The 17,388-nt window shown below is 42.3% G+C and overlaps 1 protein-coding gene across 3 annotated transcripts; it reads left to right on the forward strand.

Annotated features, from left to right (window-relative positions):
* The first annotated feature begins 1,521 nt into the window (after nt 1–1,521).
* On the forward strand, nt 1,522–17,378 carry LOC311110633 (cyclin-J-like). Of its 3 annotated transcripts, none has more exons than XM_084153167.1 (6): nt 1,522–1,694; nt 2,590–2,680; nt 7,562–7,772; nt 7,881–8,180; nt 15,850–16,009; nt 16,300–17,378. In XM_084153167.1, exons 2-6 carry the CDS (start codon nt 2,612–2,614, stop codon nt 16,646–16,648), a joined length of 1,089 nt encoding a protein of 362 aa, XP_084009293.1. In that variant the 5' UTR covers nt 1,522–1,694; nt 2,590–2,611; the 3' UTR covers nt 16,649–17,378. The 3 variants fall into 3 exon arrangements, with proteins under 3 accessions (XP_084009293.1, XP_084009294.1, XP_084009295.1); XM_084153169.1 differs by having other exon boundaries at nt 1,606–1,694; nt 7,562–7,639; XM_084153168.1 differs by having other exon boundaries at nt 1,602–2,680.
* The last annotated feature ends 10 nt before the right edge of the window (nt 17,379–17,388 follow it).

The following is a 17,388-nucleotide window of genomic DNA, read 5'->3' on the forward strand; positions in this document are numbered from 1 at the left end:
CAACACAATACCACAGATGTCTCCAGTTTTGAGGGAACGTGCAATTGGCATGCTGACTGCACAAATGTCCATCAGAGCTGTTGCCAGATAATTTAATGTTAATTTCTCTACCATAAGCCACCTCCAACGTCGTTTTAGAGAATTTGTCAGTATGTCCAACCGGCCTCACAAATGCAGACGTTGGCGTTGTGTGGGCGAGCGGTTTGCTGATGTGAACAGAGTGCCCCATGGTGGAGGTGGGGTTATGTTATAGGCAGGCAAAAGCTACGGACAATGAACACAATTGCATTTTATCGATGGCAATTTGAATGCACAGAGATACCGTGATGAGATCCTGAGGCCCATTGTCGTGCCATTCATCTGCCGCCATCACCTCATGTTTCATGTTTCAGCATTTTCAGCATGCAGCTGAAAATGTCCCAGTTCTTCCATGGCCTGCATACTCACCAGACATATCACCCATTGAGCATGTTCAGGATGCACTGGATTGACGTGTACGACAGCACGTTCCAATATCCAGCAACTTCGCACAGCCATTGAAAAAGAGTGGGACTACATTCCACAGGCCACAATCAACAGCCTGATCAACTCTATGTGAAGGAGATGTGTCACGCTGCATGAGGCAAATGGTGGTCACACCAGATACTGACTGGTTTTCTGATCCACGCCCCTATCTTTTAATTTCTGTGACCAACAGATGCATACTGTATTTTTATTCCCAGTCATGTGAAATCCATAAATTAGGGCCTAATGAATGCATTTCAATTGACATATTTCCTTATATGAACTGTAATTCATTCGAATCTTTGAAGTTGTTGCATGTTGCTTTTATATTTTTGTTCAGTATACATTACTTTCTAGCCATTCATTTCACACATTAAGTTTATTTATTCTGAAATGGAAAAAAGAACAGGAAAAATGTCCTGTTCTGATGTAATAGCAGATTATACTCATGGGGTAGCTTTCTTTATTCAAAATAACTTGCACCGCCTACTTTAGAGTAAGAGTTATAGAAATATTAAAGGCTACGTTGTATTAGAAGGAATTTCATAATTATATCAGGTTAGTAAAAGATATAGTGAAAACGTTAGGTAATTCCAGAAAAATAATTATTTCCAGATCTGATTCTAATTCACAATAATGTGAGTTATTTCGCAGACATGATCCGTTATTTAGGGGTTTCTTCCCGCAATTTCTGACTCAGTTGTGACCAAAAGGCCCATCCTATCACAGATCCTTGGGAGGTCCCTACCCCATTGAAGTTGAAATGTAAAATGGTTAAGGTAAGGGTTCATTTTAGGGTTAGGTAAGGGTTAGGTTATGGTTAAGGTTAGGTTAAGGGTTAAGGTTAGGTATGGACGTTCCAAGGAATCCCGGATTGCACTAACCGTGACCAAAACGTTATCCCTGTTGACGTCTATGAATCCCGGCCAGTGATTGGATGTCTCTGGTGTGTAAGGTGAGTTTCAATTGGCAGCAGTGCTTTGAGAACGTTTTATCATGAGTTCCCATTGCAGCACCACTCTTGGGACTGCTCGCATGCCTGAGCTGAGCTGCCATCGACTGACTCGAGTATCTTCAACAATGGAAGAATCATAACTTTATGTCAACTGGAAAACTCACGGCTATATCGAGTTTCTTGAGCAAAAGTCAGCTTTATAGTTGTACTACGCTTTTAAGTGTGGCGTGTAGGGGTAAGTCTGGAGTCGTTGGGGATTGGTTTGTCTGAAACTTTTGGCCGTATGTTAAATAGATATTTGACTCAACACGTCATTTTTATGTAGGATAGTAGCCAATAGTCACCTCAAGCTGATCATCTTGAAATCAATGTTGAGGTTTGTCAAATGTGTGTGAATTTGTAGCAGTTAGTATATTACTTCCTCCGTAGTTGCGTTTGCACAAATGATCTCATGTTACACACAGCGGTTTTGTCTACACTGTTACGGCCGCCAGGTCATTAATTGGCTTGGTGAGTGTGTCCTGAATTGCTGAATAGCTACTATTGGTTTGGCTAATATTTGCGTTTTCTAACCTTAATTTCTCTTAAAGGCCCAGTGCAGTCAAATGTGATTTTCCTGTGTTTTATATATATTTCTTCACTGAGGTTGGAATGTTGCTATGAAATTGTGCAAATTATGATAATGTACGAGCTGTTTTTGAAAGACTGTTTTGGTGGGATGGAGTTTTGTCCTGCCTGGTAAATTAGTTAATAGACCAATAAGAGAGAATTCCAAACATCTCTGCCAATAACAGCTAGTTTTCAGTTTTCCCCTCGCCACTCAGACCACTCCCTGATTGTCCTTAGCAAAATGTATTACTTGAAAAAATAGCTCTTTGCTAAGAAGGTATTTTAGTTTTTTTTTTGGACCATTTTTTAATTGACAACAATCACAGTAAGGTACTTCATTGTTACCCAGAAATTATTTGATATTGAGATGACAATGGCTGTACTTGACCTTTTCATTGAAAATGCGGAGGGAAAATAAGACAATCTTTGTTCACTGCTGGAATTTCAGCTATGCAGAATATTCAACTGTTGTCATAAGTTTTGAGATTACCATCTTTAGACTGTACAATTTGTGCCTCAAGAAATTCCTACAAGTTCGATTAAATGGAGCTTGAGGGCCAATGGTGGAAAGGACAACTTGCTGGAGATATATACCAGGCTCTGCGCTACAAAGTAAGTATGCTGTCATATTTCAAAGTGGAGGCAATAACTGCCTACATTAGTGTAATATTCCCAAAGTGAGAGCTGGTGACCTGATATATTCTATTAACACAGGCCTACAATACATGGCTGATCATAGTGAAGTCAAAAATGTGATTGTCGTATGTGTGTGTGTGTGTGTATGTGTGTGTGTGTATATATATATATATATATATATATATATATATATACACACACACACACAGTTGAAGTCGGAAGTTTACATACACCTTAGCCAAATACATTTAAACTCAGTTTTTCACAATTCCTGACATTTAATCCTAGTAAAAATTCCCTGTTTGAGGTCCATTAGGATCACCACTTTATTTTAAGAATGTGAAATGTCAGAACAATAGTAGATAATTATTTATTTCAGCTTTTATTTCTTACATCACATTCACAGTGGGTCAGAAGTTTACATGCTACAAAATACTAATTGAGTGTATTGCCTTTAAATTGTTTAACTTGGGTCAAATGTTTCAGGTAGCCTTCCACAAGCTTCCCACAATAAGTTGGGTGAATTTTGGCCCATTCCTCCTGACAGAGCTGGTGTAACTGAGTCAGGTTTGTAGGCCTCCTTGCTCGCACACGCTTTCTCAGTTCTTCCCACACATTTTCTATAGGATTGAGGTCAGGGCTTTGTGATGGCCACTCCAATACCTTGACTTTGTTGTCCTTAAGCCATTTTGCCACAGCTTTGGAAGTATGCTTGGGGTCATTGTCCATTTGGAAGACCCATTTGCGACCAAGCTTTAACTTCCTGACTGATGTCTTGAGATGTTGCTTCAATATATCCACATCATTTTCCTTCCTCATGATGCCATCTATTTTGTGAAGTGCACCAGTCCCTCCTGCAGCAAAGCACCACCACAGCATGATGCTGCCACCCCCGTGCTTGCGGTTGGGATGGTGTTCTTCGGCTTGCAAGTTACCCCCTTTTTCCTCCAAACATAACTATGGTCATTATAGCCAAACAGTTCTATTTTTGTTTCATCAGACCAGAGGACAATTCTCCAAAAAGTACGATCTTTGTGCCCATGTGCAACCGTAGTCTGGCTTTTTTAATGGCGGTTTTGGAGCAATGGCTTCTTCCTTGTTAAGCGGCCTTTCAGGTTATATCGATATAGGACTCGTTTTACTGTGGATATAGATACTTTTGTACCTGTTTCCTTCAACATCTTCACAAGGTCCGTTGCTGTTGTTCTGGGATTGATTTGCACTTTTCGCACCAAAGTACGTTAATCTCTAGGAGACAGAATGCGTCTCCTTCCTGAGCGGTATGACGGCTGCGTGGTCCCAGGTGTTTATACTTGCGCACTATTGTTTTGTACAGATGAACGTGGTACCTTCAGGCATTTGGAAATTGCTCCCAAGGATGAACCAGACTTGTGGAGGTCTATAATTTTTTTTCTGAGGTCTTGGCTGATTTCTTTTGGTTTTCCCATGATGGCAAGCAAAGAGGCACTGAGTTTGAAGGTAGGCCTTGAAATACATCCACAGGTACACCTCCAATTGACTCAAATGATGTCAATTAGCCTATCAGAAGCTTCTAAAGCCAGGACATCATTTTCTGGAATTTTCCAAGCTGTTTAAAGGCACAGTCAACTTTGTATGTAAGCTTCTGACCCAGTGGAATTGTGATACAGTGAAATAATCTGTCTGTAAACAATTGTTGGAAAAATTACTTGTGTCATGCATAAAGTAGATTTCCTATCCGACTTGCCAAAACTATAGTTTGTTAAACAGAAATTTGTGGAGTGGTTGAAAAACAAGTTTTAATGACTCCGACCTAAGTGTATGTAAACTTCCGACTTCAACTGTGTATATATATCCACCCACGCTGAGGTTGGAATAATACTGTGAAATTGTGAAAGTTATGTTAATGCCCTTTTTGTGTAAGAGCTGTTTGAAAAGACGTCTGTGACATCACCAGGGAGTAAATTAGTTAATAGACAAATAAGACAATTCCTAACCTCTGCCAATAACAGCTAGTTTTCAGTTTTCCCGTCCCCACTCAGACCACTCCCAAACAGTCTTAGCAAAATTCTTGCTTGAGAAATCTCACAGCAACCCCCTTCACACCCCCTCCTCACCCTCTCCTAGAAAAATGCACTTATTATGACTGTGATGTGGTTATTCCACCTAGCTAGCTTAAGATAAGAGCGTTTGCTAAATGGCTAAAATATCAAATGTAAAGTAGTGTTGTCACGATACCAGAATTTTGACTTCAATACCAGGTTTAGTATCACGATACTCGATACCACGGCAAAAAAATGAGTATTATACTAAGTCACAGAATGGCACTTAATCCAGACAAACTCAGCTACTGCTCTGTTCAATCGTTGGACATCTTTTGAATTCAATATCACTACATTTTAAATTTGATGTCAATTTTTCAGAGACAGTCCTGTATGCATTAATTAAGCAAATATACAATCATACAATTAATTAGACTTTAGTAAAAACAATCTAATTACATAACAATGGTAATAATGTATTTGAATGGTAAATCTCTATTGATAAACTAGGTAAATCAAGATGTAGTCTAGGTGGCCTATTCACAATACAAGTAAATGCATATTCAATAGGAGTGTGTGTGCATGCATTGGATTTATTGAGCTTGTTTTCGCTGATTTCATGTGGCTATAGATGACAATCTGTTTCCCTTCCATTTGGGACTTATTTTATTGTACTGATCAACAACAACATTTGCGGTGAAGTAGCAGTCTCTACTTTTTATAAAACCCAGTAATGATGTCATCCTCACCAGGGTCTTGACCTGACTGCAGTTCGGCGTCGTAACCGACTTCAGTGGGCAAATGCTGACCTTCGATGGCCACTAGCACGCTGGAGAAGTGTGCTCTTCACGAATGAATCCCGGTTTCAACTGTACCAGGCAGATGGCAGACAGCATGTATGGTGTTGTGTGGGCGAGCGGTTTGCTGATGTCAACGTTGTGAACAGAGTGCCCCACGGTGGCAATGGGGTCATGGTATGGGCAGGCATAAGCTATGGACAACAAACACGATTGCGTTTTATTGATGGCAATTTCAATACAGAGATACCTTGACGAGATCCTGAGGCCCATTGTCGTGCCATTCATCCGCCGCCATCACCTCATGTTTCAGCATGATAATGCAAGGATCTGTACACAATTGCTGGAAGCTGAAAATGTCCCAGTTCTTCATGGCCTGCATACTCACCAGATGTTACCCATTGAGCATGTTTGGGATGCTCTGGATCGCCGCGTACGACAGCATGTTCCAGTTCCGGCCAATATCCAGCAACTTCACACAGACAATTTATTTCAATTGATTGATTTCCTTAAATGAACTGAAACTCAGTAAAATCTTTGAAATTGTTGCGTTTATATATTTTTTGTTTATATTCATCCAAAGTCTGTTTTTGGATTAAGTGATGACTTCGCTGCTCGCTCTGCTCCCTGTGCGCACCAAGGGCTAAGATGCATGTGATGTTGGTCTGTATAAACCGGATGCAAACCAGATATAGATGGTCCATGAATCAGCGAATGCAAACGTGAGTAGATTACATTGAAAACAATGGCTGGACATCTTGGACACAGTCTCCAGTTCTTATTATACCTCTGTAATCGTTGAATGTGATGGAGAGACGATTTAATAGTGCAATATGCAGAAATTGCAAAGCCATTTCCTGGTTGCTAAAATTCTAAGTTCTCCTAATTTCAGTTGATGAAAAAACAAGTAATATATAGTGTAGAGAATTATTGTACCATCTTAACTGCTGTGAAATATATATTTTCAATAACCAAAACTATTATATTTTCAGTTTTTTGAAGCTGTTGTACAAAACTGAAAGTAAGACGCAAAAACTAAACTTAAGAACGGGAAGCATAGAAATAGCGCACGTAGAACAGATCTACCGCTTCTTAGACTAGCTTTCAATGAGAGATCTGTCACATTTGTATTGGAATTTGGTCAGGTCGCCCAAAAATTTACATATTGCAGCTTTTAAGTGAATTAATAAAGTTTCTGGTGACAATCAGCAACTTCTATGCAGCATGAGTGAGGAGCTAACATGTTGCAGTCTAGACTCCCAGTGCTCTAGCAATGAGTAAGTGGAGCAGGCGACAGGCATGAATGGTGCACTCGCGCTATAAGGGGACACATTTGGCAGAAGTAACGAAAGTAACTCATTCTAATATCTAACAGTTTTTCATGTTATAGTATCGAAAAAGTACAGAAGTTTCGGTATACTGTGCAACACTACTAAGAAGGAATTTGTTTATTTTTGACCATTTTAATTGAAAACGATCACAGTAAGGTGCTTAATTGCTACTTAGAAATTATTTGATATTGGGCACGTTTGAGTGGTAAGGCTAAAGCAACCGACTGCAGACAAAAGTTGAGGAGTGAAGTCGAGGGAGGTGCAGACGAAAGTGAATCGCAATACACATTTTATTTATATGATTCCAACAGTTAAAATGCGGACATAATCTCTCGTGGACAGAACGTAACATAAATGGTATCGGAGCGTCTCAACAGACTGTTGGATGCGACGACTAACAAGAAACTTGGTTCCGGTGCCCTGATTTTTCGTCACTGATCATTTGGACAGTCACGATTTCGTAGGTGCTTGTGCATCTTTGGAATGTTTGAAGGGGAGGGGACATCTGGCCCATAGACTTACCTGAAACGGTCTGAGAGTTTCTATTTAGGAAGGTGGGGACTTCACTAGTCTTGTTTAGTATCCTTTCTCATACATCTCCCCCCAGACCTTTTTAATAGAGCATCTGAAGCAATTACGCAGGATTTTAGATCTGGGTGTCCAAGATTACATATCTTATAACGTAACATGACATGCACTTTTTTTCAGGAAATCAAGTTGCCCTCCTACAAAGGCCAGTCCCCCCAGCTCAACCTCAGGCGCTACTTTGCAGACCTCATAGCTATCGTAAGCAATCGCTACCGGCTGTGCCCAGCAGCCAGACACCTTGCCGTCTACTTGCTGGACCTTTTCATGGACCGCTATGATATAACGGTGCAACAGCTTCACATGGTCGCACTCTCCTGCTTGCTTTTGGCTAGTAAGTTTGACTGCTTCCTTGCAAGCCTCTGCTTGGCCAAACTTCCAATTGCTGTGGTCCACCTAGCCTATAAACTCATAATGTGATTATTTCCCCCCCCCTCTGCAGGTAAGTTTGAGGAGAGAGAGGACCGGGTTCCTAAGCTGGAGACTCTTAACAGCCTGGGCTGCATGAGCTCCATGAACCTGGTGCTTACCAAGCAGGGACTGCTGCACATGGAGCTCCTCCTGCTGGAGACCTTCCAGTGGAACTTGTACCTGCCCACAGCTGCACACTTCATAGAGTACTACCTGTCCATCGCTGTCAACGACGCAGACCTCCATGATGGCTGGCCCATGGCATGCCTGGAGAAGACTGTGCTCTACATGACAAAGTATGCTGACTACTTCCTGGAGGTCTCCCTTCAAGGCAAGTGGAAGTTATCTGTTGCTGCTTCACTTAGATAATTCATTTGATACAGCAGTAGCAATACAGGGATATAACATCTACAGAAGAGACAGGAATGTCTATGGAGGAGGTGTTGCTGCATATATTCCGAGCCATATTCCTGTAAAGGTTAGCGAGGATCTCATGTCTACTGTTGTTGAAGTGTTATGGTTGCAGGTTCACCTCTGCCTCATCTAACGTTTTCTTTTAGGGTGCTGCTCTAGGCCACCAAGTGTTAAGTCAGTATCTGGATAATACAGTTGAAGTCGGAAGTTTACATACACCTTAGCCAAATACATTTAAACTCAAACTAGTAAACATTTCCTGTCTTAGGTCAGTTAGGATCACCACTTTATTTTAAGAATGTGAAATGTCAGAATAATAGTAGAGAGAATGATATATTTCAGCTTTTATTTCTTACATCACATTCCCAGTGGGTCATACGTTTACATACACTCAATTAGTATTTGGTAGCATTGCCTTTAAATTGTTTAACTTGGGTCAAACGTTTCGGGTAGCCTCCACAAGCTTCCCACAATAAGTTGGGTGAATTTTGGCCCATTCCTCCTGACAGAGCTGGTGTAACTGAGTCAGGTTTGTAGGCCTCCTTGCTCGCACACGCTTTCTCAGTTCTTCCCACACATTTTCTATAGGATTGAGGTCAGGGCTGTGTGATGGCCACTCCAATACCTTGACTTTGTTGTCCTTAAGCCATTTTACCACAACTTTGGAAGTATGCTTGGGGTCATTGTCCATTTGGAAGACCCATATGCGACCAAGCTTGAACTTCCTGACTGATGTCTTGAGATGTTGCTTCAATATATCCACATAAATGTCCTTCCTCATAATGCCATCTATTTTGTGAAGTGCACCAGTCCCTCCTGCAGCAAAGCACCCCCACAGCATGATGCTGCCACCCCTGTGCTTCACGGTTGGGATGGTGTTCTTCAGCTTGCAAGTTACAAAGGGAAGCACAGCCGCGAGCTGCCCAGTGACACCAGACTTCCAGACGAGCTAAACCACTTCTATGCTCGCTTTGAGGCAAGCAACACTGAAGCATGCATGAGAGCACCAGCTGTTCCGGATGACTATGAGATCACGCTCTCCGTAGCCAATGTGAGTAAGACTTTTAAGCAGGTCAACATTCACAAGGCCGCAGGGCCAGACGGATTACCAGGACGTGTACTCCGAGCATGTGCTGACCAACTGGTAAGTGTCTTCACTGAGATTTTCAACATGTCCCTGACTGAGTCTATAATACCAACATGTTTCAAGCAGACCACCATAGTCCCTGTGCCCAAGGACACTAAGATAACCTGCCTAAATGACTACCGACCCGTAGCACTGACGTCTGTTGCCATGAAGTGCTTTGAAAGGCTGGTCATGGCTCACATCAACACCATTATCCCAGAAACCCTAGACCCCGCTCAATTTGCATACCGCCCCAACAGATCCACAGATGATGCAATCTCTATTGCACTCCACACTGCCCTTTCCCACCTGGACAAGAGGAACACCTACGTGAGAATGCCTTTCATTGACTACAGCTCAGCATTCAACACCATAGTGCCCTCAAAGCTCATCATAAGCTAAGGATCCTGGGACTAAACACCTCCCTCTGCAACTGGATCCTGGACTTCCTGACGGGCCGCCCCCAGGTGGTAAGGGTAGGTAACAACACATCTGCCACACTGATCCTCAACACGGGGGCCCCTCAGGGATGCGTGCTCAGTCCCCTCCTGTACTCCCTGTTCACCCATGACTGCATGGCCAGGCACGACTCCAACACCATCATTAAGTTAGCCGACGACACAACAGTGGTAGGCCTGATCACCGACAACGATGAGACAGCCTATAGGGAGGAGCTCAGAGACCTGGCCGTGTGGTGCCAGGATAACAACCTCTCCCTCAACGTGACCAAGACAAAGGAGATTATTGTGGACTACAGGGGAAAAAAAGAGGACTGAGCACACCCCCATTCTCATCGACAGGGCTGTAGTGGAACAGGTTGAGCGCTTCAAGTTCCTTGGTGTCCACATCACCAACGAACTATCATGGTCCAAACACTCCAAGACAATCGTGAAGAGGTCACGACAAAGCCTATTCCCCCTCAGGAGACTGAAAAGATTTGGCATGGGTCCTCAGATCCTCAAAAAGTTATACTGCTGCACCATCGAGAGCATCCTGACTGGTTGCATCACCGCCTGGTATGGCAACTGCTCGGCCTCCGACCGCAAGGCACTACAGAGGGTAGTGCGTATGGCCCAGTACATCACTGGGGCCAAGCTTCCTGCCATCCAGGACCTCTATACCAGGCGGTGTCAGAGGAAGGCCCTCAAAAGACTCCAGCCACCCTAGTCATAGACTGTTCTCTCTGCTACCGCACGGCAAGCGGTACCGGAGTGCCAAGTCTAGGTCCAAAAGACTTCTCAACAGCTTCTACCCCCAAGCCATAAGACTCCTGAACAGCTAATCATGGCTACCCGGACTATTTGCACTGCCCCCCTAACCCCACCCCATCTTTTACTGTTAATTATTCATGCATAGTCACTTTAACTCTACCCATGTACATATTACCTCAACTAGCCGGTGCCCCCACACATTGACTCTGCACCGGTACCCCCCTGTATATAGCCTCCCTACAATTATTTTATTTTACTTCTGCTCTTTTTTTTCTCAACACCTTTTTTTGTTTTATTTTACTTTTGTTTTAAAAAATAAATGCATTGTTGGTTAAGGGCTGTAAGTAAGCATTTCACTGTAATGTCTACACATGTTGTATTCGGCGCATGTGGCCAATAAAATTTGATTTGATTACCCCCTTTTCCTCCAAACATAACGACGGTCATTATCGGCAAACAGTTATATTTTTGTTTCATCAGACCAAAGGACATTTCTCCAAAAAGTACGATCTTTGTCACCATGTGCAGTTGCAAACCGTAGTCTGGCTTTGTTATGGTGGTTTTGGAGCAGTGGCTTCTTCCTTGCTGAGTGGCCTTTCAGGTTATGTCAATATAGGACTCGTTTTACTGTGGATATAGATACTTTTGTCCTTCAGCATCTTCACAAGGTCCTTTGCTGTTGTTCTGGGATTGATTTGCACTTTTCGCACCAAAGTACATTAATCTCTAGGAGACAGAACGCGTCTCCTCCCTGAGCGGTATGACGGCTGCGTGGTCCCATGGTGTTTATACTTGCGTACTATTGTTTGTACGGATGAATTGCTCCCAAGGATGAACCAGACTTGTGGAGGTCTACAATTTTTTTTCTGGGGTCTTGGCTGATTTCTTTTGATTTTCCCGTGATGTCAAGCAAAGAGGCACTGAGTTTGAAGGTAGGCCTTGAAATACATCCACAGGTACACCTCCAATTGACTCAAATGATGTCAATTAGCCTATCAGAAGCTTCTAAAGCCATGACATAATTTTCTGGACTTTTCCAAGCTGTTTAATGGCACAGTCAACTTAGTGTATGTAAACTTCTGACCCACTGGAATTGTGATACAGTGAAATAATCTGTCTGTAAACAATTGTTGGAAAAAAGACTTGTGTCATGCATAAAGTAGATGTCCTAACCGACTTGCCAAAACTATAGTTTGTTAACAGGAAATGTGTGTATTGGTTTTAAAACAAGTTTTAATGACTCCAACCTAAGTGTGTGTAAACTTCCGACTTCAACTGTATGTGTGACATGCTTGATAATGTGTGATGCTAATAGAGGTCTATTTTCTGGGTGACCTGATTGCTGGTTTTCATCAAGCAATCCGCTCAATAGGAAGCTTCTTACTGTAACCGGTGCCTGTAATCTGACTCAGGTTATCAATCAACCTGCCAGAGTGTTTACAAAGAGTACAGGAACTACATCGTCCAAGTGATTTGATCATATCTTTACTAATGCTGCAGCACTTTGTTCTAAAGCTGTATCCACACCCATTGGATGTAGTGGCTATATCCAGAAAAGCCAAGGTTCCAAAGGCTGGGCCTAAAATAGTGTGTAAGAGATCATACAGAAGATGTTCTAGTGATTCCTATGTTGAAGATTTGTTGGTTTGATGTGTGTAATGAGGAGCATCCAGATGCTGCAGTTGATGCAGTTATGAAATAGTTTCTTCCAGTTATCAATAAGCATGCACCTATTAAGAAACTGAATGCTAAAACTGTTAAACCCCCCTGGATTGTTGAGGAATTTAAAAGCTGTATTGTTTAGAGAAATGATGCAAAGGAGAGCCAAGTAAGGATGTCTCCACATCTGATTGGCAGACATTGTAAATTGAGAAATTGTGACTAAACTCAACAACCAATAATAAATTGTATTAAGAAACCAAGATAAATTAAATGATGGATGTATGATTGAAAAAACCTTTGGAGTACTTTAAATGAAATTATGGCAAGAAAGACAAATTCAACTCCATCTTTCATTGAATCAGATGGCTTATTCATGACAAATCCTTTAGACATTGGCAATTATTTTAACATTTAATTATTTAGCGATTTCATTGGCAAAATTAGGCATGAAATAAATGCCAACAAACTGAGCCATCATATTCATGCATAAAATAGCTAATAATGAAAGAAAAGCATTGTAATTTTCAAAAGTTAGTGTGGGAGAGGTGGGGAAATGATGGCGGACCCCATTTAGTCGATTGTTTGGTCGATAGGCTGTTGGTTGACGCATTTTTTATTTATTTTTTTGTAGAGCAGTTGCTATAAAAAATAAATATGTTTCATGGCACATGTCTTGATTGATGCCTGTCTCAGTGGACTAATCCATTGCGGAGGCCACAGGGATGGCCAGAAATACAGTTACCGTTAATTCCCATGTCTAATCTGCAAAGTTTGTTTGGTTACTGTAATTTCTGTTAATTCATTCAATATATTATTCGTATTTTACAGTTCTCATTGCAGTGCGCACAACCTAGGCAACACTTGTGAGAAACAAGTTTTTGTTTATTTCATTCCATTTACAAGTTGTCAATTTATTAATTGTGTTTTGTTTGAAGGGCTCCTGTCAATTTTGAGTAAGGATGCACACCTGATTACACAGAAGTAGGCCTAGGCTACCTGGCCTGCGCGCAAATGTAGGCCTATACAGTGCATTCGGAAAGTATTCAGACACCTTGACTTTTTCCACATTTTGTTAGAGCCTTATTCTAAAATGAATTAAATGTTTTCTCCTCATCAATCTACACACAATACCCCATAATGACAAAGCAAACATTTTAGCAAATGTATTACAAATAAAAAACATATCGCATTTACATAGGTATTCAGACCCTTTACTCAGTACTTTGTTGAAGCACCTTTGGCAGTGATTACAGCCTCGAGTCTTCTTCGGTATGACTACAAGCTTGGCACACCTGTATTTGGGGAGTTTCTCCCATTTTTCTCTGCAGATCCTCTCAAGTGCTGTCAGGTTGGATAGGGATCATTGCTGCGCAACTATTTTCAGGTCTCTCCAGAGATGTTGAAGTCCAGGCTCTGGCTGGGCCACTCAAGGACATTCAGAGACTTGTCCAGAAGCCACTCCTGCATTGTCTTGGATGTGTGCTTAGGGTCATTGTCCTGTTGGAAGGTTAACTTTCACCCTAGTCTCTGAGGTCCTGAGTGCTCTGGAGTAGGTTTTCATCCAGGATCTCTCTACAGTCGTGGTCAAATGTTTTGAGAATGACAAGTATTGGTCTTCACAAAGTTTGCTGCTTCAGTGTTATGAGATATTTTTGTCAGATGTTACTATGGTATACTGAAGTATAATTACAAGCATTCCATAAGTGTCAAAGGCTTTTATTGACAATTACATTAAGTTTATGCAATATTTGCAGTGTTGACCCTTCTTTTTCAAGACCTCTGCAATCCGCCCTGGCATGCTGTCAATTAACTTCTGGGCCACATCCTGACTGATGGCAGCCCATTCTTGCATAATCAATGCTTGGAGTTTGTCAGAATGTGTGGGTTTTTGTTTGTCCACTTGCCTCTTGAGGATCGACCACAAGTTCTCAATGGGATTAAGGTCTGGGGAGTTTCCTGGCCATGGATCCAAAATGTTGATGTTTTGTTCCCTGAGCCACTTAGTTATCACTTTTGCCTTATGGCAAGGTGCTCCATCATGCTGGAAAAGGCATTGTTCGTCACCAAACTGTTCTTGGATGGTTGGAAGAAGTTGCTCGCGGAGGATGTGTTGGTACCATTCTTTATTCATGGCTGTGTTCTTAGGCAAAATTGTGAGTGAGCCCACTCCCTTGGCTGAGAAGCAATCCCACACATGAATGGTCTCAGGATGCTTTACTGTTGGCATGACACAGGACTGATGGTAGCGCTCACCTTGTCTTCTCCGGACAAGGTGTTTTCCGGATGCCCCAAACAATCAGAAAGGGGATTCATCAGAGAAAATGACTTTACCCCAGTCCTCAGCAGTCCAATCCCTGTACCTTTTGCAGAATATCAGTCTGTCCCTGATGTTTTTCCTGGAGAGAAGTGGCTACTTTGCTGCCCTTCTTGACACTAGGCCATCCTCCAAAAGTATTTGCATCACTGTGCATGCAAATGCACTCACACCTGCCTGCTGCAATTACTGAGCAAGCTCTGCACTGGTGGTGCCCCGATCCCGCAGCTGAATCAACTTTAGGAGATGGTCCTGGTTCTTGCTGGACTTTCTTGGGCGCCGCCCTGACGCCTTCTTCACAACAATTGAACCTCTCTCCTTGAAGTTCTTGATGATCCAATATATGGTTGATTTAGGTGCAATCTTACTCGCAGCAATATCCTTGCCTGTGAAGCCCTTTTTGTGCAAAGCAATGATGACGGCACGTGTTTCCTTGCAGGTAACCATGGTTAACAGAGGAAGAACAATGATTTCAAGCACCACCCTCCTTTTAAAGCTTACAGACTGGTATTCTAACTCAATCAGCATGACAGAGTGATCTCCAGCCTTGTCCTCGTCAACACTCACCTGTGTTAACGAGAGAATCACTGACATGATGTCAGCTGGTCCTTTTGTGGCAGGGCTGAAATGCAGTGGAAATGTTTTTTTTGGGATTAAGTTCATTTAACATGGCAAAGAGGGACTTTGCAATTAATTGCAATTCATCTGATCACTCTTCATAACATTCTGGAGTATATGCAAATTGCCATCATGAGGCAGCAGACTTTGTGAAAAATTAATATTTGTGTCATTCTCAAAACGTTTGACCCCGACTGTACAGGAGCTGTCCAGGAACAGGATTGGAGAGCCCTGATCTATACACCCACACTGTATTCTGTAACTGTATTCTTTAGCTACAACAGACAAGTGTCTACATACCAAAGCATTTGAGATTTAGTGTTGCTAATTTCTAAATGTTTCTTTATTTTCTCGTGGTGTTCTTTAGTTGATGTGTACTTAGTTTTAATTTGTGTTGCTGTGCTTGTCCATTTAATGTCATGTTTTATATCTATGTTTCAACAGCTAATGGGGATCCACATATTTTTTTCGTAAATCATATAACTGGTATTTCAAGGTTTTTCGAACCAGTGTTTGCCTTCTGAAAATATGATTTTAAGAGAGCATAACGTCACCTTTTACACTTAAAGCCTGCAGTTGAAAGACGCAGCTAGGCTTGTTGCACAATATTCTGGTGCAATACATGGTGATGAGTAATGACTTGCTATTATTCCAGATCATGCGTTTCTGAGGTTCGCCCCCTCACTGGTGGCAGCTGCCTGTGTGGCAGCTTCTCGCATCATCCTGCACCTGTCCCCTTCCTGGCCTCCTCAGCTTCAGCGCCTCACCGCATACAGCTGGGATCACCTTGTCCCCTGTGTAGAGAAAATGCTAATGTGAGTGTCTGTCCTCAGCTGGGCTCTCTTGCCTGCTTAACACCAGGGACCGTGTTTATTAAGGCACGCCTTATCAAAAACGTTTCGCAACGGAAAATTATGTTTTAAAAATTGGCCAGCCAAGTCCAGGGAGTCCCCCTCTTTTAAGTCTGTTTGGTGCGTAATGACCTTGATGCAACCTGAGAGAATAGTCAACTCTTGCCATAATCTTAGGAACGTGGTTGTAGAAATGTGCTGCAGGCTTGATGGGTTAGTCGTTTTGAAGGTCACTTTTGGTCTTTCTTTGGCAGTGCTCATGACAGCGACGTGAAGGAGGCCAACAAGCAGACGTGCCAGCCACCCGGTCAGCAGCCGGGCCAGACTGGGTACCATACCCCTTGCCAGACAACCACCACCATGCCTCCTCAGTACCTGCACCAGTCCAGCATCCAGTACCCTCAGCAGGCCCTCCAGCCTTCCCTAGCCCCAGGCCACGGCCCGGCCTCCTACATATCTGCCACCCTGCAGGGCCCTGGTGCCCCACCACACAGCCACCCCCAGACCATCTCTGCTGCTCTGGATGGCAAGGCCAGCATTCCAAGCAGAGCCTACCAGGTCAATATGCACTATACCTGTGCTGCTCCTTGTTTTGATAGGTGATGGATGAATCTCCAAGGTAGAGCAGTATGGGGAGTAAAAGTGCGAGCGACTGGATAGGTAGGATGTCTCTTTGGATTAGACTAATTAGCAGGACCAGGCATGTTTTAATTGAGAAGTTATGATGATATTAAGCACTTTCTTCTATGGTAAGATGTGCAATATAAGATTCCACAAATGTGCAATATAATTGCTAACCTGCCGAAGGTGTTTTTTTTTTTTTTTTTTTTTTAAACCAATATGATTGAGTTATCACCAAGCATGTTTGTCATGTGCAAAGGGTTGGTTTCCCAACACTCTGCATTTAGTTATAATTTAATTGCACTATAGACAAGAGACTGTGCTGCATTTATTTAAGCTAAGCTACCTCAGAAGCATTGAATGTATATTATCTTTCTGTTCCCTTCCACCATGAGTAATAATGGGAATCTTGTATCAGTATTGAACTTGAGGGATTACTTTCAGCTTGTAGTAAGATATGGTAGTTTGATAGAGGACCACGCATCACTCTGCCATAAACTACCTCAAATGTTAATGTTGGCTACCCGCACCTTTGCTCTTGAACAGTGTTCTCTGCAATATTCAGTAAGTATATTTTGCATTCTTGTTTTGTATTTCGAGCACTAATTTGGAGGGAATGTGTCATGTTAACGCCTTCCTATGTATGCGGAATGGCAGTGAGTGCTGTGCACGTCTAAGATGGTACTTTTAAATAAAATGCATGTCAGTTGTACTTTTCTTCT

Source organism: Coregonus lavaretus (genome assembly GCF_964263955.1).
Source record: "Coregonus lavaretus genome assembly, chromosome: 36".
In the NCBI taxonomy this organism is placed as follows: domain Eukaryota; kingdom Metazoa; phylum Chordata; class Actinopteri; order Salmoniformes; family Salmonidae; genus Coregonus; species Coregonus lavaretus.

Bases quoted from the DNA above. Each gene is read 5' to 3' on its own strand.
- LOC311110633 (XM_084153167.1), top strand. From the start codon at position 2,612: ATGGAGCTTGAGGGCCAATGGTGGAAAGGACAACTTGCTGGAGATATA. The intron at 2,681-7,561 runs GTAAGTATGCTG...ACTTTTTTTCAG, and splicing joins ACCAGGCTCTGCGCTACAAA to GAAATCAAGTTGCCCTCCTA. The intron at 16,010-16,299 runs GTGAGTGTCTGT...TTTCTTTGGCAG, and splicing joins TGTGTAGAGAAAATGCTAAT to TGCTCATGACAGCGACGTGA.